General features: G+C 38.0%; 1 protein-coding gene across 1 annotated transcript; it reads right to left on the bottom strand.

The window, feature by feature from the left end:
- Nucleotides 1–11,624: 11,624 nt before the first annotated feature.
- LOC140816711 (WD repeat-containing protein RUP2-like) lies at nucleotides 11,625–12,980 on the bottom strand. Its single transcript, XM_073176130.1, has one exon. It carries the CDS (start codon nucleotides 12,896–12,898, stop codon nucleotides 11,732–11,734), a length of 1,167 nt encoding a protein of 388 aa, XP_073032231.1. The 5' UTR covers nucleotides 12,899–12,980; the 3' UTR covers nucleotides 11,625–11,731.
- Nucleotides 12,981–26,657: the final 13,677 nt, after the last annotated feature.

The following is a 26,657-nucleotide window of genomic DNA, read 5'->3' as shown; positions in this document are numbered from 1 at the left end:
GCCACCAAAAGGGCGACTTAGTCACGTCTTAGACTTGCTAGGGGAGTGATCCAACCATGGCTATAGGCCCCTAGGGCAGCCATGATCAGATCCTTTCCCTTGACAACCCAAACTGAATTTTCGAAACACAAACAGGTGAGAAAGGAAGCTGCTGTAAAAATCGATTTATATCTTGCATGGGGCTTGTTTAAATGGACCATCACGGTCTTGACACACCCTAGTATGTGTCTAGATGTCGCCTTGGAGCCTGGAGTCGAACCATCCACCTGAAACCACAAAACAAGGGGAAAACGTGAACTGCACAAGGAAGGACCGAAATCTGCATGTGTTGTTTCAAAATGTTTTGACATGTATCTCGGTTTTTGCATGATAAAACATGATCATATACTGAAAGATAATTGATATTATGACTCGATTGAGGTTTGAAAGAAATCTAGACGTGCCTGGTTTCGTTTCGAAAGAAAACGAACGAAACGACGACGACGCGGCGCGGAGGAGTGGAACGTTTCTCTTGCTCTCTTCTTGCTCTCGGTTTTCTTTCTAGCTTTCTACTGAATTCCCACGATTTTTCATCTGAAAAGGGCTGCTGAATGGTGTTGATTTCGGTGGTAGGGAGGGGGAGAATAAGTGGTTAAGAGGGTGAGGAGAAGAGATGCACAATATAAGGGAGAATCAAGACCAAGTCTCCCTAAAATTTGAATTTGAATGGTTGTTTGATATCAACTATTGTTGGGGTGCTTCAAGAATGGTATGGCCGATTATTAGCTTGCCAATGTAGACTAGGATAAGCTCTAATAATTAATTAAATGGTGCTCCCAAAATCATAGAATTATCCTACAAATTAAATACCAAGAAGGGGTCAAAGTTTGATGAGTTGGCAAAGAGTTTGTCTAGCCAATAATGGGGTGACCGAAATATTACTAATAAAAATGAGTGGGAAATGTTGATTATTTACTAAATTAATAACTCTAAAAAGCCTCACTAATCCCTTAAATAATTTAGTGAGTTAACCCTTAATTATGCAACTTAAATGGGCTTATTTCTTAATCACCTCAAGTAATTAAATTAAATCCTCAAACCTCCTTTTAAACTTAAATGCACTTACTTGCTAGCTAAATTAACTTCTGGAAATATTTCTCGAATCTTAAATTCTATCTCAAAACTCCAACTCCAGTCCGGCATCACTGAAATAAATGAAATGCTAAAAATCAAACTACTGCATGAAATAATAAAATAATTAACTTCAAAGAAATACCTTTAAAATAATCATGCAATGAAGTCAATTAAATTTTAAAAATCTAGAATTATGCATGGCTTATACGTAGACTGATTTACGGGTTCTACATTGGGGCATGACCAAGTCTGGGGGTTGGGACCTAAGGGTCTTGGCTAGGTCATAGGAAGAGTCCTAGCATCGCTATGACTCGTGGTTCAGGCTGGGGGAAGAGTCCACGAAAGTTGGGACTCTCCCCAAGCAACTCCAGATCAGCTGCTGTGCAAGGAAGCTGCTGCTCGGTAGGTGCACGGGCTAGGTGGTCTAGAGGGTGCCTTAGGAAGTTCTAGGGAGGGTAGGAAGGGCTGGGCTCAGGAGAGGGCTCGATTGGGTCTTGGTTCATGGAAAATGTGAGGATGACAGCGAGGTGTACGCACAGGTTGTTGTCCTTGATTCATGAGCTTCGCTACTGGGTTCTAGGGATTGGGCTGATCTGGGCTGGGTCTGGGCATGGTCCAGGGATGGTCAGGGTCAGGTGTTGGCTCGGCTGGAGGTGACCTAGGTTGACTAGGAGTCTACTAGCGTGAGTTTTAGAAGAGCACATATTTTGGGTTCAGTTCCAGTAGGGTTTGAGCGAGCTAGGGGCTGGTTCTTTGGGCTGGGATTGATCATTAGGATCCCTAGGTAGGTTGGCTAGGGTTTGTCTCGAGGTGGCTCGGGCGTGGCTCGAGTAAATTGGGAGATGGCTCGGGTGGTCCAATAACGTGTCAAAAACGAAAATAATAGGACTAAAATTGAATCCATGGGTCCACGGGCATAGCTCATGATTTGGAAGGGTAGAATAAATAATAAAAATGTTATATTTAAAATTTGGGATTAAAATATTGAGTTTTGGATTTATCCGGGATTTAATAGTCTCACGAAACGCTAATTAAAGAATTAATTGAAAAACCTAGTTTTAAGCTTTCTAAAATAATGTAAAATTATATTTAAACTTAAATTATTATTTAGAATAATCTCATGTCATTAAAAGTGAGAAAAAGATAAAAATCGAGAATTTGTACGTTCAGGGGCAAAACGGTAATTTTATGTTTAAGAAATACGAAAACGCTTAGCAGCGTCCCGAAGGATCATAATGCATGTTAAATGATATTATATGATTTAAAATGATGATTTTGATGATAATGTGTATTTTTATGATTTATGGTAAAGCTGTGCAATTTATACTGTTTAAAATGTTATTTTTGGAAAGCTGTCTTATTTTATGATTTTTAAAGAAAAAGAAATTTTTTTTGAGGGATGTGAATTGACTGTAAAAAAAAATATGATATATGATTTTGTGGGGATGACGTGAGGGCCAAGGCCCAAGAGAGAGCTCATAAACGGGCCAAGGCCTCAGAGGGATCCCGTGTGGAAAAAGGCCCAGAGGGACCCGACGATCGTATTTCCACGGTGGAGCCTAGTGCACACCCCCATGGACCAATTGGAGCTAAGACTGCAGTCGACCAAAGGATAAAAGCTAGTCACTTTCAATGATCAAACTTCACCCAAAATGATATATGATTGAAAACTTATGATAAAAATAATTCTTATGATATATGATTTATGATGATGAATAAAACTACTTTTAAAATGAATTATTTATGTTTAAAGCTTATTTTAAATGATTTATTTATGGTTAAAGTTATTTTAAAATGATTTTATGATTTAATTATGTTAAAATGATTTTAAATGGTTTATTTATGTTCAAAAGATATTTTAAATAAAAATATGATTTTTAATGCATGTGAATGTATATATTATTTGCTATTCATGTTTAGAACGTGTGTTGAGTCTTTAGACTCAGTAGGTTTGTATGATGCAGGTTTGGATGATTTATGGGAGGTGCTGACGCTTGAACGGATCGAGTGCAGCAGTACACACCCGAGGACCTTTACGTTTCCGCACTAGCTAGATTGATGAATGATTTAAATATTATGTTAATGATTTTTATTAGAGATATTTTTATATTTAATTTTATTGTTAGCCGATCTTTTAAAGATCGATTTAGAAATTTTGATTAGTCGATGATTTAAGATTGTATTTTATGCACTTGAGATTTTAATTGTTAATTTATTATGATTCATGATTATGTTAATTTATTTTATTAGATTTTGTGATTTAAGAATAGGGAAAAAAATCGAGGACATTTGAGTAAAAATCTAGCTAGATCAGTTTCTTCCATTAAGTAGCAGTCCAGCTGAATCTTATAACACATATCATTCAATCATTCTTTCAAGTAAAGCTGGCAATATCCAACAACTTAATTTGTTATCACTAAAAATTAAGTCTATGTTTAAATTGAACAACGTTTTTTTGGAAAATTAATTTTTCTCTAAACTAACTTTTCCAATTTTGGTTTTCAGTTAGTCCATATTAGCAATTTTCGTTTTCAACTATTTTTGTTTAACTGTTGACGTAATATCGGACATATTAGCAATTTTCGATGCAATGCTAACATTTTTTGATGTCATGTAATTATTTTCTGGTGACACGTATGCACTTTGATGAAAAAGGATTAAAAGCAAAAACAATAAAACAAACATAGTTATTGCACAAACAAATTTTGAAAACTCTGTGAACCAAAACCTAAAATAATAAAATTTTATGGACAAAAAAAGTTATTTTCTAATAGTTTTTCCGCATATATTTTTTTCTCTTCAAATTCTTTATTAAAAAATTTTATACAACCAATCAACAACGGCCAATAATAAGTAAATAGAAGTATATCTCACTAATAATGTAAATTTTTGTTCACAATAAATATCTTCTAGTTGAGTGTATCCTTTACCTATTAGTAGAGCCGTCTACCTCTTAATAATTTTATCGGATTTTCATTTAATTTTGAGAATCCCTTGGGTCTCGATAACTTTGTGCTCATATGAAAGTTCAAAACTTCTAAAATTTAATTTTGTCTTTGATATCCCATGGATATGGCCCACTACCCCTGGCCCATCCTTAGCCCAAATGGAAGGCAGGCCCACCTAGGGCCCTAGCCCAAATGGAAGACAGGCCCACCAAGGGCCCATGTATTCTCATATAAATACCAGGTTTAATTGTTCAGTTAGAGGATTCAATATATTGTTTTCAGCAGCACCCTTAGCTGCTCCCTCCATATATCCTCAGTCACTGACCTGAGCGTTGGAGGGGCTACGCCAGGACACCCTCCTGGCCCCCTCTTAACGGTCTTTTTCGTGATTTCAGGCTCGCGACCCTTTCAAAACCCTGCGTCTGGACTAGTAACTCTCGTAGGGATCGGACCCTAAATTTCCCGTGAGTATCACTTGGCGCCGTCTGTGGGAACATTTGAGTTGAGATGTAGAGATGGTAGGGAGGAGAGGGAGTAGAAGAGTTAACTCAGCATTATCGCGTCCTCAGAGGGGACCCGAACAGTCTCATGTTGAGAAAATACAGGAACAGCCGCATCTTGAGAAGAGACAGGACCAACCTCGTCAAGAGACGAGAACCGAGCAGCCCGTTCACGAGACGAGGGTCGAGCATACCCGTCCCAATGAGAATGTGGGGAACTTGACCCTGGTACAGCTGGGCCAATTTATCACCCGAACTGTGGATGAGGCCATGAAAAAGAACTGAGAGTCTATTTTTGTTGAAGAGTAGGCCACTCGCCAGGAGAGAGAGGAAGCTGCTGAGGGCCACCAGAGCAGAGTTGAAGAGACACAGCCCCACCAAGGTGGGGAGATTAGTGAGATAGGAGAGATGTGGAAGGAAATACAGGATGTTGAGGCAACAGTTGGGAAGCAGAGCGCCGGCACCCAAGAGAGTAAGTCCTTTTTCACTAGCCATTTTAGAAGAAAGGCTTCCTCCAAATTTTCGACAGTCGAATGTGGCAGAGTACGATGGAGATACTGACCCCGAAGAACACATGGGGAGATTTGAGAATGCGGCTTTGTTGCATCAATATTCAGATGGAATCAGGTGCAAGGTGTTTTTGGGCACGTTGGTGAGGTCAGCCCAGCAATGGTTTAATACCCTGCAACCCAACTCCGTACAGTCTTTTGAGGATTTTTCTACAGCTTTCTTGCACAGATTTGCCAGCAGCAAGAGGCACCAGAAGAATTATTTGAGCATGTTTGGGATGAAGCAACAAGAGGCTGAAACTTTGCGAGGATTTGTCCAGCGTTTCAACAACGCAGCGCTGAAGATACCAGCGGCCACTCCTGACATCATGATAAGTTCCTTTACCCAGGGACTTAGAAACCTCCATCAAGTTATGATGATCTGTTATCTCGGGCGGAAAAATATGTAAACTTGGAAGATGCCCAACGGTACAGAAGGATTGAAAACCGACCCGGAGGGAGTAGGGGGGAGGGATCCGAGAGAGGAAGTAAGAAGAGAGGTGCAGGTGAGAGGGAGGAAGACATGACCAGAAGTAGAGGACAATTCTCTTCACATGTACCTTTGAATAGGAGTCGGGATAAGGTGATGGAGGTGAGGGAGTCAGGGGAGAGGGGCGAGAAGTCGCAGAGGGTTGAGAGCAGTGCTCGACCACCGCCGCGGGGTAGACAAGAAGGATCCTCGTCCGGGAGTGAACTGAGATCTCGCCCATCTTCTAGGCGGGGTCGAGGCCCTCCCTGGATACATCAGAGGATCGAGGAGCCGATAAGAGAAGGTCGAGGTCAGGATGGCCCTCGGGAGCACGCGGAACCGAGGAGGAGAACGAATGAGGATAACCACCCTACGAGATGAATGATTCATATGATCTCGGGGGGTGCTACTGATGGAAATTCCGGGCGAACGCGAAAGGCGCATGGGAGGAGGTTGGAGAATTTTGAAATATCTAGGGGTGCGGACCTACCCCAAGATCCTGTCATCAGTTTTGGACCGGATGACCTCCGAGGAATTGTGGCTCCTCATAACGGTGCCTTGGTGGTAACGGCCACCGTTGCCAATTACGATATGGCACGAATATTTATTGATAATGGAAGCTCTGTTAATATCCTGTTCAAGAGCACTTTGGATAAGATGAAGGTGGAGGGATTTGAGTTCGAGCCAATATCTACTCCTGTATATGGATTTGCAGGACATGCCATCCCACTGCTCGGTCAGATTGTCCTTCCTCTATCTTTGAGACATGAGCCTCGACGGGTAACAAAAATGACAACATTTATTATGGTGGACACCCCATCCGCTTATAATGGAATTCTGGGGCGACCAGCCTTAAAGGATTTCAGAGCTGTAGCGTCCACGTATCATCAGAAGTTGAAGTTTCCTGTAGGGAAGGAGGTTGGAGTTTTATGCGGGGATCAGAGGGTCGCGCGTCGGTGTTATGAGGAGATAGTGAAAGAAGAGGGGAAGAGAGCGCGTTTGGAGGTTAACATGATTAGGAAAGGAGGAAATGTGTGGCTTGGTCCTAGATACAAGAAGAGCAGAGGGGAAAGATGGACCGAGAGTGGAATGATCTTTTCAGAGTGATTGAGAAATTTAATTCTGGAGCTTATTACTTGAAGAATACTCAAAGCAAGGCTTTAAGGAGTCCCTGGAATGTTTATCACTTTAGGGAATATCATTCTGGATTTTATCGTTGACGTATTTTATCTTTACATTTTCTCATTTAATCAGTTGGAATTCAATAAAATCAGGTTCTTCTGTTTAATTCATGAATGTTGTTGTATTGGAAGGAGAGAAAAAACATTTCCTACTAAGGCATCACCTAGTAGAGTAGCAGAGTTGGGGCGGAGAGAAATTTTATTTTTTCCTATTAAGGCATCGCCTAGTAGAGGAGCAGAGTTTGGGCGGGGAGAAATTTTATTTTCCTACTAAGGCATCGCCTAGTAGAGGAGCAGCGTGAGAAATTAAATATGTCTGCTAAAGTATCACCTAGCAGAGGAGTTAGAAGGTGAGAGTGTTGAATTTTTATTTTCCTGCTAAGGTGTCACCTAGCAGAGGAGTTAGATGGTGAGGAGGTTGAATTTCTATTTTCCTGCTCAGGTATAACCTAGCAGAGCAGTTAGAGGGTGGGGGTATTGAGTTTTTTTTTTCCTGCTCAGGTATCACCTAGCAGAGGAGTAAGAGGGTGGGTGCGTTGAATTTTTTTTTCCTGCTAAGGCATCGCCTAGCAGAGGAGTTAGAGGGTGGACGCGTTGAATTTTATTTTCCTGCTAAGGCCTGGCTTAGCAGAGGAGTTATGAGATGATGAGGTGAGAGTTTGATTTTTCCTGCTAGGGCCCGGCTTAGCAGAGGAGTTAGAGGGTGGAGATGTTGAATTTTTATTTTCCTGCAAAGGTATCACCTAGCAGAGGAGTTAGAGGGTGGAGGTGTTGAATTTTTATTTTCCTGCTAAGGTATCACCTAGAAGAGGAGTTAGATGGAAGAGTTGAATTTTATTATCCTGCTAAGGCATCGCCTAGCAGAGGAGTTAAAGGGCGAGGGCGTTGAATTCCATTTTCCTGCTAAGGCATTGCCTAGCAGAGGAGTTAGAGGGTGGGTGCGTTGAATTTTATTTTCCTGCTAAGGGCCGGCTTAGAAGAGGAGTTATGAGATGATGAGGTGATAGTTTGATTTTTCCTGCGAAGGCCCGGCTAGCAGAGGAATTAGAGGGTGAAGAGGTTGAATTTTTATTTTCCTGCTAAGGTATCACCTAGCAGAGGAGTTAGATGGAGGAGTTGAATTTTATTCTCCTGCTAAGATATCGCCTAGCAGAGGAGTTAGAGGGTGGGCGCGTTGAATTTTATTTTCCTGCTAAGGCATCGCCTAGCAGAGGAGTTAGAGGGTGGAGGCGTTGAATTTTATCTTCCTGCTATGGCGTCACCTAGCAGAGGATTAGAGGGTGGAGGTATTGAGTTTTTATTTTCCTGCTAAGACCCGGCTTAGCAGAGGAGTTAGAGGGTGGATGTGGTGAATTTTTATTTTCCTGTTAAGGCATCACCTAGCAGAGGAGCAGAGTTTGAGAGGAGAAAAATGTTATTTTCCTGCTAAGGAATCGCCTAGCAGAGGAGCAGAGTGGATGAGGAGAATTAAATTTATTTTTCCTGCTAAGGTGTCACCTAGCAGAGGAGTTAGAGGGTGGAGATGTTGAGTTTTTAGTTTCCTGCTAAGACCCGGCTTAGCCGAGGAGTTAGAGGGTGGAGGTAGTGAATTTTTATTTTCCTGCTAAGGCATCGCCTAGCAGAGGAGCAAAGTTTGGGAGGAGAAAAATGTTATTTTCCTGCTATGGCGTCACCTAGCATAGGAGCAGAGTGGAAGAGGAGAATTAAATTTTCCTGCTAAGACATCGTCTAGCAGAGGAGCAGAGTTTAGGAGGATGAAAATTTATTTGGTTAGTCGATAATGAAAGATGTTTATGGGGAGCAGAGTTTACGGGGTTTGACGTGACTGGTCAGGTCGCGGGGATCGACCTGCCCGGTCAGGTCGTGGGGGTATGGGGGCAACGCCCTTATAATTTTTTCAGAAACAATCATTCACAAGGGAATATCTCTATTGTAACCTCTTCGAAATAAAAATCTCAACATGCTTGGGCGGGGCTTACGAGGGGCGAGTGTGGCGGTGGTGGTTGGGCGAGCACGAGGGCAGTGCTAGGGAGAGAGGCTGCGCGTGGGCGAGCAGACGGGGCGTGGCACTCGGCAGGCGTGGGCGAGCTGGGGCGCTGGGCGAGCTCACGCGGGGGCGAGCGGAGGTCGGGGCGAGCACTGGGCGAGCTGGGAGATGGGCGAGCGCTGGGCGAGCAGACGGGGCGCGGCGCTCGGCGGGCGTGGGCGAGCTGGGGCGCTGGGTGAGCGTGATTGGCAAGGTGCTCGGCAGGCGCTAGGCGAGCTCACGCGGGGGCGAGCGGAGGTCGGGGCGAGCTGGGAGATGGGCGAGCTGGGCGGCAGGGGCGAGCGTGCGCAACGGGGCGCTCGGCAGGGGCGAGGAAAGGCGGCGTGAGGCGAGCTGGCAGATGGCGAGGGCGAGCGTGAGTGCAAGGGCTAGCATGCGGGTGGGAGAGCACTGGCTTGGGCGAGCGCAGGCCTGGGCGAGCGTGGCAGGGGTGCTCGGCGAGGCGCTGGCGAGCGTACAGATGGGCGGGCACTGGATTGGGCAAGCGGAGGCTTGGGCGCGCTGGCTGGGGCTCGGCGCGGACTGGGGCGCGAATTGGGTTCAAACGACGCGGTGACCGGGGCTGCGTGCTAAATTGACGGTGGAGTGGTTGTGAGGCGGCGCTAGGGTTAACGCGCAGGTGAGGCATAGGCGGAGAGAGCTGGTGAATGAATGGCAGAGGAATACTGCAAAATTCGCACCCAATAACCCGAGGACAGCACAACTAATCGAACTTCGAACTTCCGATTCAGTTCGACTCGGGAGGGGGAGACTGGTGATATCCCATGGATGGGCCCACTACCCCTGGCCCATCCCTAGCCCAAAGGGAAGGCAGGCCCACCAAGGACCCATGTATTCTCATATAAATACCAGGTTTAAGTGTTCAGTTAGAGGATTCAATATATTGTTTTCAGCAGAACCTTTAGCTGCTCCCCCCATATATCCTCAGTCACTGACTTGAGCGTCGGAGGGGCTACGCCAAGACACCCTCCTGGCCCCCTCTTAATGGTCTTTTTCGTGATTTCAGGCTCGGGACCCTTTCAAAACCCTTCGTCTGGACTAGTGACTCTCGTCGGGATCGGACCTAAATTTCCCGTGAGTATCAGTCTTGTTCCACTAGTTTCATTTCTTTCATTCTTTTTATATACCCACTGATTTCTCCCATTGAGATTAAGAAAATACTCATCCTCTTGTTTTTTTCATTAATTCATCTAAAAAAAATCAGATCACTCAAATAAATCTTGTCTTCCCTTTGTTTTACCTTTCTAGGAAAATCATTTTTTTAAGAAATTTTCTATTTTAAGATTCAATTCAATAAATTTTTTATCATCTTATTCACCTGTGAATACATAACCCTTAGAATATATAGTCTATCTAAACACATATACTAAAGAAAATTGCCGTCCAATATTTCAACATTAGAAGAAAAATTTGTTGTTTCCTATTATTTATTTTTTAGATGGATTTTAATATGTATAACATATGATTTTTTTTTATCACATGAGGTATGTTGGAGAGTATCAATGTCAAATAAATCATATTCAATGTATTTAGTTGTCCGAGAGGAAAAATGACCCCAAAAATATATAAATTATTGAATAAAAACCAAAAATTGACTACTACGTGACTAAATCTTAAACAAGTAAAATTAGAAGATTAAAAATGCAATTTTATCTTCATTGGTAGAGATATAAAAATAAGCAGTTAATCCCTTAAGATCTAAGATTGCTTGATACAACTTTTCATCACTCAAAATCCTCACTAAATTCATATAGTGTGAAGGAACTAATTTACAAGACACATAACTCGAGATGTATGTTGCAGTTCATAAAACATCTCCCCAAAACGAAGTAGGCAATTTAGCTTGCGCATCCATATATAACTGAGTATTTTTCATATCTGAAAATGTAACATTCCCGTCAATTCTTTAGGGCATAGTTTGGTACATGGGATAAGAGATGGATTGATAAATAATCCTCCTTATCTCACGTTTGGTACATTTTTAAAATCTCATGATAATATCATGGGCCCTTGATAAATAATTTTTTAGAAGGATAAAATATCCCTAATAGAATGTGTGATAATTTTAATTTAATGATAAAATACACTACAAATGACTTAATTACCCTCAATTTATAAATGATTTTTTTATAAATCTATGCTAGTAGGTAGAAATTAAAATCAAATAAATATTTTATTTATTTTTATATATTATATAATATGATAATTATATAAATGAATTCGAGATAATTATATAAATAATTTTTATAAATCTCAATAAAATTATTATTATCACTCGATTAACCTTAAAAATTGATATTTGACTTGACTCAAAAAATCAAGGGCACAATTATCATATTATATAATATATAAAATTAGGTAAAAATAAATAAATCATGCAAATACTATCGACACATGAACATATAAAAAATATGAACTCAAGCAACAACTTTGAAATTATATAATTTATTATGATAAGGTTAATTATATAAATTTAATCACTCTTATTAAAATCATACCAAACATTAAATATAATATCCTACATCTTATTTATCCTTAACTTATCCTTATATTATATATCATATGTTTATCCTATCATGTATACCAAACTATGTCTAGGTGTACTTCTTGTCCTATCAAGGGAGAAATAACAAACGGAAAGGAAATGAAATACGATGAAGCTGATTAGGTGTTGGCCGGCTTCTTCCGTGGTTCATTTTTCGAAATACACATCTCGAAAATGGTTTAATTTGATAATGAGAGTGACAAATATTTATATGTCATCCATTAAGGCATAAAATCAAAATATATTATTCATATTTATGATATTTCTCTATTATATGAAAGTTGATTTAACTGTGACAAAATAAATGTGGAAAATCTTCCATTGCAACTTCAATTTAATAATGGTTCAAGATCAAATGTTTAACCAAATTAATTAAGAGCTTACCAAGCCTTCCTTTCACCCTCAATTACTTGCAACACCCCATTTGAGCCGCCGGCCACCAGGGTACACCGGTCCTCCCCCATCTGCCGCCAGCAAATGCCGCTAACGAAACTCCGGTCGGTCGGAGCCACCAAATCGAACCCGCGGACCCAAATCGGGTTGCCCCACCTTTTATCGTACACAAAAATATGATTATTCTCTGATCCACAGCTTAACAATCCTCCGTTTCTCCAAACAGATAAACCCACGAATCTTTTGTAGTTTACGTGGCCTCTGTAAGTTCGGATCAGCCTTAGGTTTTTTGTGTTCCACATCATCAAACATCCATCGATGGACGAGGAAACGATTGTTTGCGAATCAAGAAATCTGGTATATGTCACGGGTTTCTGGTGCCCGTCTAGGACAAAGACCGGGTCGACCGTTTGCCGGATATCGTAGCCATATATTTTCCTATCGGTGCATCCGACGGTGACGAGAGGTTCACCGAACGGGTTGAACTCGACTGAGCAAACAGGGTTACGGGCGGCCCGATTTGGCTGCACAGACGCGAGGCAGCTTCCCGTGTCACACCGCGGGTCCCACATTTGCATGGTTCCGTCGTCCGAAACGGATGCTCCGATAATCGGTTCGGATATCGAATAGTCAATGCCCCAAACCCGCCTCCCGCCGTGCTCGTCGCGCTCGAAAATGGGCACCCGTCTCTCCAGATCGTACTCCATCACCACCCCATCGTAGTCTCCGGACCCGAGAACCCGAGACCCAGATCCGGGCTTCCATTTGAGGCTGCTGAGCTTCGCCGGTGTGCACATATAGTAATCGCATGCTGCGGCGTGGTCGAGGAACCTGACTCCACCCTCTCGACTCTCGGGCGACAAAATTGAATTGTGGACGTTGTAAACTCTGATTTTTCTGGCGATGCCGCCTGTGGCCAAGAGGGTGTCGCTTTGGTCGAACTCCACGACCCCAATGGCGTCGGAGACGGTGGAGGAGAAGGAGGATATGACGGTGGAGAGGCTGAAATCCCATTCGCACCTTGCTTCCTCTTCTTGATCATCATCTTGTAGTGATTGTTGGCTTCTTTCTTCGTTTTCTTCTCCTTGTCTGGTGTCTGAAACTGAGCAGCTTGGAGGATTTTGGGTGGGGAAATGGGATGAAAAGTTTTTCATTTCCCATTTACATGAAATTGGTTCTTAGTTTTAATCCGAGTTGTTGTGGAGGAGGACTGAGAGGGTTGCCCTTTTTTTTTTTTTTTTTCTTTTTTCAAGTTTCTCTATATTAATTACTATTATATATATATATATATATATATTCTTCTATTTTATTTTAGAACTATTTTATTTTAGAATAGGTATCATGTGAGACCGTCTTACAGATCATAATCTGTGAGATATGTCAACCCTATCCATATTCTCAATAGAAAGTAATACTCTTAGCATAAAAAGTAATACTTTTTAATGGGTGACCCAAATAAGAGACCAGTTTCACAAATATGACCCGTGAGACCGTCTCACACAAGTTTTGACCTTTATTCTATTAAAGTTAAGGGTACGATATAACCATCTAGGAAAGACACCAATTTTTTCTTCCAATGTTATCCTTATATGATAATAAAATTACACTTTTGTTTTTTTATTTGTTTTAAAAAAAATTCAACACGCATTGTTTATTTTTATTTTTTATTTAAAAAATTCAAATTTCAATTTAATCTCTCCATAATTTGTTAAATTTCATTTTCGTCTATCGATAATGATAAAAAAGACAGTACGAGGGGTGTAAGGTCGCTTTTCAACCAATCAAGATTGTCTGTGTGGAAGCTTATGCTATAAATTTTTCAGATAAACATACGGATAAGGATATTAGAAAACAGAAAATCAAAAATAGTTTTATAAAGTAAAAAATGTATATTTAATCTTCATTCAATAAGAAAATTTCGTCAAAACTCATATGAGTCTGTTTTACATGTCAATTTTGTTAAATAGATCTCTGAACCAATTGACTTTTCAAAAATATTTATTTTTATGCAAAAATTATTCATTTTCACTGCATATATGGATCAATCGACCGATTTAACATGAAACATACTCTTTACGGAAAATGTAATTTCAGTTTCTTATATTTGACTTTTTTAATTTTATATTTTCTCATAATTATGTATTATTCATATATTTTTTTAATATTTGATAATTTAGTCCTTTTGGGAGCGTTGAAATGATCAAAATTGTAAAAAAAATAATAATTTATTATTGAAATTTAACAACAAAAAACACTAAAATCGCAACAAAAAGGTAAAACAAAATAACCAAAAATTTAATTTACCATTTTTTATTAGATGCGTATACACATTTTTTTTAATAATTGGGGGTATTGAATAGGTGACTTGTAATATATATAATTCACGTACATTTAATACATTAAAGAAAATAAAAATCTTCAGGATGATTAATTTTGTGGAGAAAATTTTTAGATGTGAGATTTTGGTATATATTATGAATCTAGATTTCATTAAAAATTATATTTTCTTTTAACAATATTTACCACAATAAATTGCATTTATAGAAATAATATTCTAATAGAGGTTGTTTAGGAAAGCTTATTAACCCAAATAAATTGGTTTTAAACAAATGAGTCACCCTAACTTATTTTAAACATTGATTATAGTATTTTCAAAGGTTTAATTATCACCACAACTTAGAATAAATCTCAATAATAATATATTACCCAAATTGATGTCATAGCTATAATATTAATACTGTTACCGATTAATATCAATTTAATCGATTGACTTTACATGTCAATTTTGTTAATTTACATGTCAATTTTGTTAAATAGATCTCTGACTCGATTGACTTTTGAAAAATATTTATTTTTTATGTAAAACTTATTTATTTTCACGGTATATATCTTTAAGGAAAATTTAATTTCAGTTTCTTATATTTGAGTTTTTTTTTTGTTTTATATTTTCTCAAAATCATGATTAGTCATATTTTTTTTTAATATTTGATAATTTAGTCATTTAGAGAGCGTTGAAATGACATTGTGTACATAATAGTCGCATCAGAAAAAATGATCACAATTGTAAAAAAATTAATAGTCTATTATTGAAATTTGACAACAAAAAGGTAAAAATAAAATACCAAAATTTTAATTTTTAATTTTGTATTATATGCGTATATATGTTTTTTTAATAATTGGGGGTAATGAATAGGTGTAATTTGTAATATAATTCACATTTAATACATTAAAGAAAAAATAAATAAATAAAAAATATTCAGGATGATTAATTTTGTGGAGAACATTTTTAGACGTGATGTGAGCGAGTGAGATTTTGGTATATAATATGAATGTAAATTTCACTAAAAATAATATTTTCTTTTAACAATATATACCACAATAAATTGCATTTATAAAAAATAATATTATAATAGAGGTTGTTTCGGAAAACCTGATAACCCTATGTAAGATTGGAAAATAAATTGGTTATAAAAAAATGAGTCACCCTAACTTATTTTAAACATTGATTATAGTATTTTCAAAGGTTTAATTATCACCACAACTTAGAATAAATCTCAATAATAATATATTACACAAATTGATGTCATAGCTATGATATTAATACTGTTAGTAATATCAACAAATTATTTAAAACAAAAAATTAATAATATGTATGCAGTGCGAATGGACACTTGTTAGTATAATGATTTACTAACGATAACTGTTTGTTAGAACATATGTTCGCTATCTTAATTTTAATATTAACAAAACTTGTTATTTTATTACTAATAGTTTATCGTAGTGCGCAGGATTCTATAACTGATCAGAAGCCAAATCGAACAGTTATCTCGGCTAACTGAAGCTTTCGAGAACGCCAACTGATAGTGCCAATTGATTTCCCAAGCTGAATCAGTTCAACTGATGTATCGAAAAACAGTTCCACCGATTGATCAGTTGTTAGGTAATTCAGCAGAAGACCTTCAGAAGCTAGGTCAGCTTATAAAGTGTTCAACTGATGGAAAGTCCAACTGAACCAGTGTAACCAGTTAAGCTGACGAGCCAACTGATTTCACCAGACCAGTTCAACTGACTAGTTCAAAGCATCACTCAGAAATCAATCAGTATGGAGAACACGACAAGCTTATTGATCAATGGAATCCAGATGTGCGCAAAATATATGTAGATCAGTAGTACAATTAATGGACGTTGCAGCAAAGATTAAAGCCGAGAAATTCCTGGAGAATTGTCGGAAAAGTCGAGACACAAAGTACTGAGAAAAAATTCAAGCTGCAACGAATACAATTATTGAGTCTCATTGTACGATCAGTTTCTCACCTATAAATAGAATATCAGCGAAGACCAATAACATATGAAGTGTGTGAAGATACAGTTAGAAAAGGACACACTTAATGCTTATCAGCTTTCAAGAAGCATTCAGCCCAGAGGGACAGTTCAACTTGTTATCAACTTAGTTTAGAAACCCATTTCTCTCAGTGTGTGGGAACACCTTTCTGGTGTATTCCTTGTTCTGTTTCCATACACATACACTCACTCACTCTCAAATACCATCTTTCACACAGACGTTAAACTTGTGTATATAGTTTTTGACACACAGACGTTAAACAAGTGTTGGCTGAAAAGTGCTGCTTTCAGTTTAGGCTAGGATGTCAGTTGAGACAGTAGTGTAAGTCCTAAGCTGAGTGGGTTTGTACAAGTAGTTGTATAAATCAAGATTTTCTAGTAGATCCTACCCGAGGTGGTAGAAAGGGTGACGTAGGATCAGTTGAAGTTTCTGAACATCTATAAACATATCTTGTGTACCTAACTGATTAACTGTTGTTTTCAAACTGAATTGATCAGTTAAAGCATCCGTCAGTTCAGTTTTCACCATAAACTGATTCTTTGCTTTTCAGTTATTCAGTTTACACAAGTTAAAATGTTTTCTAATTTAACATGTTTCTTCACGAAAGATTATTTCGAGTTTCTTTCGCTTGGTTTTTTAACCAAACTCGATTTAATTCATCGGTGTTAATATTATTAGAATACAAGCTATTTCAACTTATTGGATCTGAAACAATCATCGTGTTAGAAAGAACTGAAATTAATCATAATTATCAACACGTTCATTGTTCTTTTAATTTAATAGAGAATCAGTATAAAATTAGATTGGAAACACATGGTGTCAAATTGTTAAATCGAAAACTTGGCATGTGAAAAAGAAGAAGAAGAAGAGTGGGAAATTTTTTTAGGGAAATTGTGAGACATTGGTTTTGGGGGAATTAAAAGTGCAGGGGTAGACTAATTGAATGTAATATTTAATATAAAATTGAAGTGTGGGTTTCGTATGTAGTTTTAAGTGGAGGGGACAAGAGGAACGGTGTATTCTTGTGTACCTCAAATGTGTGCACAAAAAGCTTGTGGTCGTAGGTTGTTGACATCGGGCTTTCTTACGTGGTCTCATCCAAGCCCTTGGTCCCTCCCTCTCCTATATTCTATTTCGTGTACAATTGTATTCCCCACTTTCTACTTGATCGAGACACTTGAATCATCAATGATAGTTATTCTATTAATAATTCACAGTTTTTATTTTTTTTTTAAAGAGAACTTATTATTATTTTGGATAAAGGGAAAATAGTCAATTTAAACATTTGAGTTATCATATTTTATGTTTTCATCGTTCAACTTGTCGAAGTTGGTTGGCAGAGTTATTTAAAATTTTAAATTATCAAAGTTAAGATAAGATGATAACAAATTTTGTATGTAGGGAACTTACCTTCCTAGAGTCCTTTCCAATAAGGAAGACTACTTTTGCTAGCATACAAGATATCCCACCTTAGTTCTATAAATATTAGTTATTATCTACGATTTTATTGATTCACTTATTGCTTATACAATCTGTGAGACCTGGGGCCAAAGAGGACCGAGGGTGATCGTCGGTGCCATGAATTTGCATGGACAACGAGCGGCTTCTGGCAGACTTTTAGTAGAAGGGAACATGAATGAACCGATATTACACCAGAGGGATTCCAAAACTGTGCTGTTGAGAATGATTTAAAAGATTTGATAGATACTACTCAGATCATGAAGGTGCAACTTCTTCTCGGTATCTTAAATAAGAACTCCAAATTAAGCTGAATGCATTCAATCTAGGGGTTTTATTTAAAAGATGTGTTTATTTATTTTTATGCATTTAATGCATAATTATTGCACAATAGGATTCATTTCTTGATTACTTTAAATTCACACATTAGGGTTTCTAGATGTATTTCGCGCTTGATCGAGGAACGAAGAACGGAGAATTATCAGGAAAATTATTTTATTACATGTTTAATTTTTATTTATTAATACAAGGCGTTTTAAGGGTATTTTCAAGAAGTTGGTTTTGTTGGGTATTTTTACCCACCAGAGCATATTTTTAATCGGTAAACAAATTTTATCGATAAAAGCACCTTTGAAAAATATTGACGGATCAGCCGAACTGTGATCACCTACCTGAATACTAATAAATACTCTTGAATGATTTTACATGGAAAAAGAAAGAATCTCAAAAAAGTCGGGATATAACATTAAATTTTTAAATTATCAAAGATAAGATAAGATGATAAAAAATTTTGTATTAGGGAACTTATTTTCTTAGAGTCATTTCCAGTATGGAAGACTAGTTTTGCTAGAGTTCTTACCATACAAGATATGTCACCTTAGTTCTACAAATATAAGTTATTATCTACTATTTTATCGATTCACTCATTGCTTATACAAACACTACTTATATCTCACACATTTAAGTTTGCTCTCACGACTGAACTAAACATCGAAAGGCTATGTCGGAAAAAGTTTCATCACCTCTAACGTTTGTTCGTCTGCATATGATTCAACTCGGACATTTCCCGATCACAAAGTTCTGTTCGAATGCGTCTGCATCCACCAACAACTAGGAGTTATTTTTGTTCACCAGAACGAACTTTAGATACGTGAAATTTTTGGTAGCATCAATCAGTACTATTTGTGGAATTTTTTTTTTAAAAAGAGAAAAGATGATAAGAGAAAGAGGGAGACGTGGTCGTGGAAGAGGTCATGTTTCAAACCAAGAGAATGAAGCAAGTATCAATCAAGATCCAAACCATGAGAATAATTCACCTCCACCACCTTTTCATTTCAACATTGCATCTCTTAACCAACTAATCACCACCACTGTGGAGCAAGTTTTGGCCCCGAGGCCAAGAAATAACTCTCCTCCAAATCAGAATAGGTTACCTAAAAATATGAGGATATTGCGTGAGGAGATGCAACGCCTATGCGAGGCTCGAGGAAGCCCTTCTTCACCTCAACCCCGAGCTGCCCCTTTATCAGCACAAGTCCTAGCAAATAGCTCCCTAATCACTTTAGATTTCCCAATATCAAGGAATATAATGGTAAAGGAGATTCAGATGAGCATCTATCTCGATTTGAGAATGCCACTTTATTGCATCAGTACTCCAACCCTATAAAGTGAAATGTCTTTCTGAAACGTCCACCACTCGTTTTTCTTAAAGAATACTAGATTTTTTTTCTTTTCTCAACTCTCGGCCGAACATAAGCATCTATATATAAATGTTATTTGCACCATTTAAAATAAACCAACCAACTATTATTTGAAAATCCAAAAGAAAGTAATTCAAAGTATAAAGTCGTAAAACGTCAACCAATCTAAATTAACACTGTTTCAAAAAAAACTTAACTCTAACAACCTCTCAAAACCCTCTCAAAAGCATTCATAAATCATAAAAATCTTTAAAATAACGTAAATCATAAACTTAATTTAAGTACAGAAAACTAGCATTGGTCATTGGGTTGTGTGCACTTTCAGTTCAGCAAGATCAACCATCAAGGCCTCCATTAACACCAATCTCATGCTCACCTGCATCGATCATACCTAGTGAGTTTATTGACTCAACAAACCTTAATCATGATAACAAGTAGTACATATACATCCACATGCAACAGTGAAAATACTTTAACTAAAATAGCTTTTCATGAACACGTATAAACTTAAACATTTTTCTTTTCATCATATCATATCATATTTCTTTTGACATATACATATATGTTTTCTTTCTATTGAATCTGGATTTTTAATTGTGACATTCGTATTAGTTGAAGGTCGATGAATCCATCTACGTGTAACCACAGTACTAGGCGACGGGGACATCAGAAACAGTCTCACCCGTCAACTAAGCATTGACATTGCATATCATTGTATCATCATAATAATCGTATTAGTCACAATCACTTCACCTCCTTCAACTTTTCATATTTCCGTCACTTATAAAAATTCAAGCATATATAAATCATTTTTCTTTAAATCAAGGATGCAACATTTATTTTAGCATTAAAGTTTCATCAAATAATTTCATAAACATTTAAAATAAACATATTAACATTATTTACAGCAATCCGGGTACTACCAGGACGTCTAACATTTTTCAGGTGTAAAATGATCGTTCTGCCCCTGAAACCCTAACTTTCTATATTTATCCTTAGACGTCTAAACGACGTCCCAAATCATTCAAAACTTAACCTATTACCTTAAAACCTCCCTTATTTATTCCTTAGGTTTAAAATTTATCTTTTCGTTAAATTCCTCGATTCGTTTTAAAACTTAGACGTACACCCGAATTTTGACTCGTATGGACTCGAAACTTAACCAAAAATTACCAAACTTGGACCAAAGCTTAATAACACCTAATTAAACTATTTTCAACCCAATTCAAGCCCCTTAAGACTTTCAAACACCCTAGGATGCCTACTGAAACTTTCTGCACAAAGAGTCCTAGTGCTAAGTGGTTTGAATCCTAGTATACATCGGTTCCAGCCCTAACCAGCGAGTCCAGCCCCTAACCATCGACCCTAGGACCTTAACCGAACCGCCAACAACTTACTGAACATAAGATAACCCGCATAGAAGCCACAGCCCTTCACCCGTGCCCTAGGTGCGGCTTGTGCCTAGCCCTCGGGCCATCCACTGTGCAGCCTCCCTAGGATCCTCACGCAACCCCATGGTGCCCCCTGGTCGTGCCCTATCAGCAGCAAGGAGCCGCAGGACCCTACAAGAACTATCCAAAAACCTAGTACACCAAGGCATGCGATTTCATTCAATTCATCTCCCCTACCTGTGAAAATAATAGCCGAGTTCTCAAAAAGTTCATATTTTTCATCACAAATCGAATGTGGTTTAAAATACGACTCGGCTTATTAAAACACCCCATTTTTGAAAGTTTCATTTAAAATACAAACCACATTAAACATTTAAAAATAATTATTTAATAAAAATACTTTCTCTCATACGGTTCCTAGTCTCCGTTCCTCGATCGCATCCTGAATAGCTTTTAAAACACAGTTTTATGCATTCTAATAGTAAACCCTATTTTAAACATGTAATCATGCATATCATAATTAATTCATGCCATTAAAACCATTTAATTAGTCATTTTCTATTTTCCTTAGATTTCATGCAGTTGGATTACGTCATCGTATTTTGGACCTTACAATTCCTCCCTCCCTTAAATAAAATTTCATCCTCAAATTAAAACTTACTGAATAACTCTGGGTAGCGACTCCTCATGTTCCTCTCAGTTTCCCAAGTAGCTTATTCCTCCGAGGTGTTTAGCCACTTGACTTTCAACATTTGAATAACTTTGTTTTGGAAGCATCAATCAGTACTATTTGTTGAATTTTTTTTTTAAAAAAAGAGAAAAGATGATAAGAGAAAGAGGGAGACGTGGTCGTGGAAGAGGTCGTGTTTCAAACCAAGAGAATGAAGAAAGTATCAATCAAGATCCAAACCAGGAGAATAATTCACCTCCACCACCTTTTCATTTCAACACTGCATGTCTTAACCAACTAATCACCACCCTGTGGAGCAAGTTTTGGCCCCGAGGCCAAGAAATAACTCTCCTCCAAATCAGAATAGGTTAACTAAAAATATGAGGATATTGCGTGAGGAGATGCAATGCCTATGCGAGGCTCGAGGAAGCTCTTCTCCACCTCAACCCCGAGCTGCCCCTTTATCAGCACAAGTCCTAGCAAATAGCTCCCTAATCACTTTAGATTTCCCAATATCAAGAAATATAATGGTAAAGGAGATTCAGATGAGCATCTATCTCGATTTGAGAATGCCACTTTATTGCATCAGTACTCCAACCCTATAAAGTGAAATGTCTTTCTGAAACGTCCACCACTCGTTTTTCTTAAAGAATACTAGATTTTTTTTTTCTTTTCTCAACTCTCGGCCGAACATAAGCATCTATATATAAATGTTATTTGCACCATTTAAAATAAACCAACCAACTATTATTTGAAAATCCAAAAGAAAGTAATTCAAAGTATAAAGTCGTAAAACGTCAACCAATCTAAATTAACACTGTTTCAAAAATAAACTTAACTCTAACAACCTCTCAAAACCCTCTCAAAAGCATTCATAAATCATAAAAATCTTTAAAATAACGTAAACCATAAACTTAATTTAAGTGCAGAAAACTAGCATTGGTCTTTGGGTTGTCTGCACTTTCAGTTCAGCAAGATCAACCATCAAGGCCTCCATTAACACCAATCTCATGCTCACTGCATCGATCACACCTAGTGAGTTTATTGACTCAACAAACCTTAATCATGATAACAAGTAGTACATATACATCCACATGCAACAGTGAAAATACTTTAACTAAAATAGCTTTTCATGAACATGCATAAATTTAAACATTTTTCTTTTCATCATATCATATCATATTTCTTTTGACATATACATATATGTTTTATTTCTATTGAATCTGGATTTTTAATTGTGACATTCGTATTAGTTGAAGGTCGATGGATCCATCTACGTGTAACCACAGTACTAGGCGACGGGGACATCAGAAACAGTCTCACCCGTCAACTAAACATTGACATTGAATATCATTGTATCATCATAATAATCGTATTAGTCACAATCACTTCACATCCTTCAACTTTTCATATTTCCATCACTTATAAAAATTCAAGCATATATAAATCATTTTTCTTTAAATCAAGGATGCAACATTTATTTTAGCATTAAAGTTTCATCAAATAATTTCATAAACATTTAAAATAAACATATTAACATTATTTACAGCATTTCGGGCACTTTCAGGACGTCTAACATTTTTGAGGTGTAAAATGACCATTTTGCCCCTGAAACCCTAACTTTCTATATTTATCCTTAGACCTCGAAACGATGTCCCAAATCATTCAAAACTTAACCTATTACCTTAAAACCTCCCTTAATTATTCCTTAAGTTTAAAATTTATCTTTTCGTTAAATTCCTCGATTCGTTTTAAAACTTAGACGTACACCCCAATTTTGATTTGTATGGACTCGAAACTTAACCAAAACTTACCAAACTTTGACGAAAGCTTAATAACACCTAATTAAACTATTTTCAACCCAATTCAAGCCCCTTAAGACTTTCAAACACCCTAGGATGCCTACTGAAACTTTCTGCACAAAGAGTCCTAGTTCTAAGTGGTTTGAATCCTAGTATACCTCGGTTCCAGCCCTAACCAGCGAGTCCAGCCCCTAACCATCGACCCTAGGACCTTAACCGAACCGCCAACAACTTACTGAACATAAGATAAACCGCATAGAAGCCACATCCCTTCACCCGTGCTCTAGGTGCGGCTTGTGCCTAGCCCTCGGGCCATCAACCGTGCAGCCTCCCTAGGATTCTCACGCATCCCCATGGTGCCCCTTGGTCGTGCCCTATCAGCATCAAGGAGCCGCATGCCCCTAAAAGACCTATCCGAAAACCTAGTACACCAAGGCATGCGATTTCATTCAAGTCATCTCCCCTACCTGTGAAAATAATAGCCGAGTTCTCAAAAAGTTCATATTTTTCATCACAAATCGAATGTGGTTTAAAATACGACTCGGCTTATTAAAACACCCCATTTTTGAAAGTTTCATTTAAAATACAAACCACATTAAACATTTAAAAATAATTATTTAATAAAAATACTTTCTCTCATACGGTTCCTAGTCTCCGTTCCTCGATCGCATCCTGAATAGCTTTTAAAACACAGTTTTATGCATTCTAATAGTAAACCCTATTTTAAACATGTAATCATGCATATCATAATTAATTCATGCCATTAAAACCATTTAATTAGTCATTTTCTATTTTCCTTAGATTTCATGCAGTTGGATTACGTTATCGTATATTGGACCTTACAATTCCTCCCTCCCTTAAATAAAATTTCGTCCTCAAATTAGAACTTACTGAATAACTCTGGGTAGTGACTCCTCATGTTCCTCTCAGTTTCCCAAGTAGCTTATTCCTCCGAGGTGTTTAGCCACTTGACTTTCACCATTTGAATAACTTTGTTCTGGAGTCTTCTTTCTTGCCTATCCAGAACTTGTATAAGTTTTTCCTCGTATGACATGTTTGGAGTCAACTGCAGTGGTTCATAATTTAGTACATGTGAAGGGTTCGACATGTACTTTTGCAGCATCGAGATATGGAACACATTATGTACTCCAGCTAGCATCGGTGGCAAAGACACTTTATAGGATAATGTTCCAATCTTCTCCAAAATCTCAAATGGTCCTATGAACCTCGGACTAAATTTGACTTTCTTGCCAAATCTCATAACATTCTTCATAGGTGTTATTTTCACAAATACGTGGTCGCCTACTGCAAACTCTAGCGATCTTCTTCTTTTATCGGTGTAGCTCTTTTGTCGGTTTTGTGCAGTCTTCATCCTATCTCGGATTTTTACTACTAGCTCCGCTGTTTGTTTAATCAAGTCCGGACCAAATACCCCTATTTCACCAACCTCGTACCAATGTATAGGTGATCTACACTTTCTTCCATAAAGTGCCTCGTACGGAGACATTCCTATAGATGATTGATAGCTATTGTTATAGGTGAACTCCACTAGTGGTAACTTAGGTTCCCAACTTCCTTGTAAATCAATCACACAAGCTCAGAGTAAATACTCCGAAATTTGAATCACCCTTTCTGATTGACCATCGGTTTGAGGACAAAATGTTGTACTGAATAACAACTTAGTCCCCATCGCTGCATGCAGACTCCTCCAAAAAGACGATGTAAACCTCGGATCTATCTCAGAAACAATGATACTGGAATCCCATGTAGTCGAACTATCTCTCGACTATAAAGCTCGGCATACTGTGTCATGGTGAAGGTCGTCTTGATAGTTAGAAAATGCGCTAATTTTGTAAGATGATCAACTATCACCCATATAGCTTTAAAACCCTTGATAGTCCTTGGCAATAAACAACAAAATCCATGGTAATATTTTCTCATTTCCACTCAAGAATAAGAAGTGACTTAAGTTTTCCTGATGGCCTCTGATGCTCTGCTTTAACTTTTTGACATGTCGAACATTTGGATACAAATCGCAGGATATCTCGCTTCATGCCCAGACACCAATATAATAATTGAAGATCCTTGTACATCTTCGTGCTTCCAGGATGAATGGAATACGAAGTATCATGAGCTTCCTTCATAATGACTTCCATCAAAGAATCGCCACTAGGAACCCAAAGTCGATCTCGATATCGAACTATACCATCCACCTCAGAATACAGCTTCCGGCCCTTAGCTTCATCTCTCAATCTCCACTTTTGTAATAGCTCATCAGAAGATTGCCCCTCTCGGATTCTATCCCTTAAAGTCGAGTGAACTGTCATGGTGGAAAGATTAGGGACCTCGCCCCTAGCATACACTGCAAGCTCGAATCGCTGAATCTCGGACTGCGGTGGTCTTTGAAGTGATAATTGAGAAATGACTGTTTTCTTCCTACTCAATGAATCCGATACTACATTACCTTTTCCCGGATGGTAGTTAATATCGCAGTCGTAGTCCTTTACCAACTCTAACAATCTTCGTTGCCTCATATTCAACTCTTTTTAGGTGAAGAAGTATTTCAAGCTTTTATGGTCGGTGAAAATCTTGCACTTCTCCCCATATAAGTAGTGTCTTCAAATCTTTACTGCAAAAACTACTGCTGCGAGCTCGAGATCATGCGTCAGGTTATTATTCTCATGAACTTTCAACTGTCTAGACGCAAAGGCTATAACTCGGTCATTTTGCATCAGAACTGCGCCTAACCCAAGTTTCGAAGCGTCCGTATAAAGAACATACTCTCCTTGCCCCGATAACATCGATAATACTTGTGCTGAAATCTAAACTTTCTTCAACTCGTCAAAAGTTTCTTGACATTCGGATCTCCATATAAACTTTGCATTCTTCTTTGTCAAGGCGGTCATGGGTACCACAATAAAATAGAATCCTTTTATGAACTTTCGATAATAGCCATCTAGTCCCAAGAAACTACGGATCTAGGTTACGATCTTAGGTACAAGCCATTCTTTAAGTTCCTCGGCTTTGCTCGGATCAACCTCCACTCCATCTCTAGAAATGATTGGGCCTAAGAATGCCACTCTCTCAAGCCAAAACTCGCACTTGATGAACTTAGCGTATAATTTCCTATCTTACAGTATTTGCAGTGTTGTCCTCAAGTGCTGACTATGTTCCTCGAATAAATCAGAATATCGTCGATGAATACTATAACAAATTGATCCAGATGCGGCTGAAATACACGATTCATGAGATCTATGAAGATCTCTCACGAATTGGTCAACCCAAATGGCATGAACATAAACTCATAATGCCCATATCGAGTCCTAAACGTTGTTTTATGAACATCCGACTCTTTAACCTTTAATTGATGGTATCCAAAACAAATATATATTTTTGAGAAAATCGATGCTCCTTGCAATTGATCAAATAAGTCTTAAATTCTATGTAAGGGATACTTATTCTTGATGGTGACTCTATTCAGCTCTCGATAATCAATACAGAGTCGCATACTGCCATCTTTTTTCTTCACAAATAATACCGGTGCGCCCCA

This window comes from Primulina eburnea, chromosome 16 (genome assembly GCF_022965805.1).
Source record: "Primulina eburnea isolate SZY01 chromosome 16, ASM2296580v1, whole genome shotgun sequence".
NCBI classification, from domain to species: domain Eukaryota; kingdom Viridiplantae; phylum Streptophyta; class Magnoliopsida; order Lamiales; family Gesneriaceae; genus Primulina; species Primulina eburnea.
Note: the sequence above shows the minus strand (reverse complement) of the source record. Positions and strands in the feature narration are given on the sequence as shown.

Excerpts from the sequence above, each read along its gene's own strand:
- LOC140816711 (XM_073176130.1), bottom strand. The coding sequence starts at position 12,898 with ATGAAAAACTTTTCATCCCATTTCCCCACCCAAAATCCTCCAAGCTGC.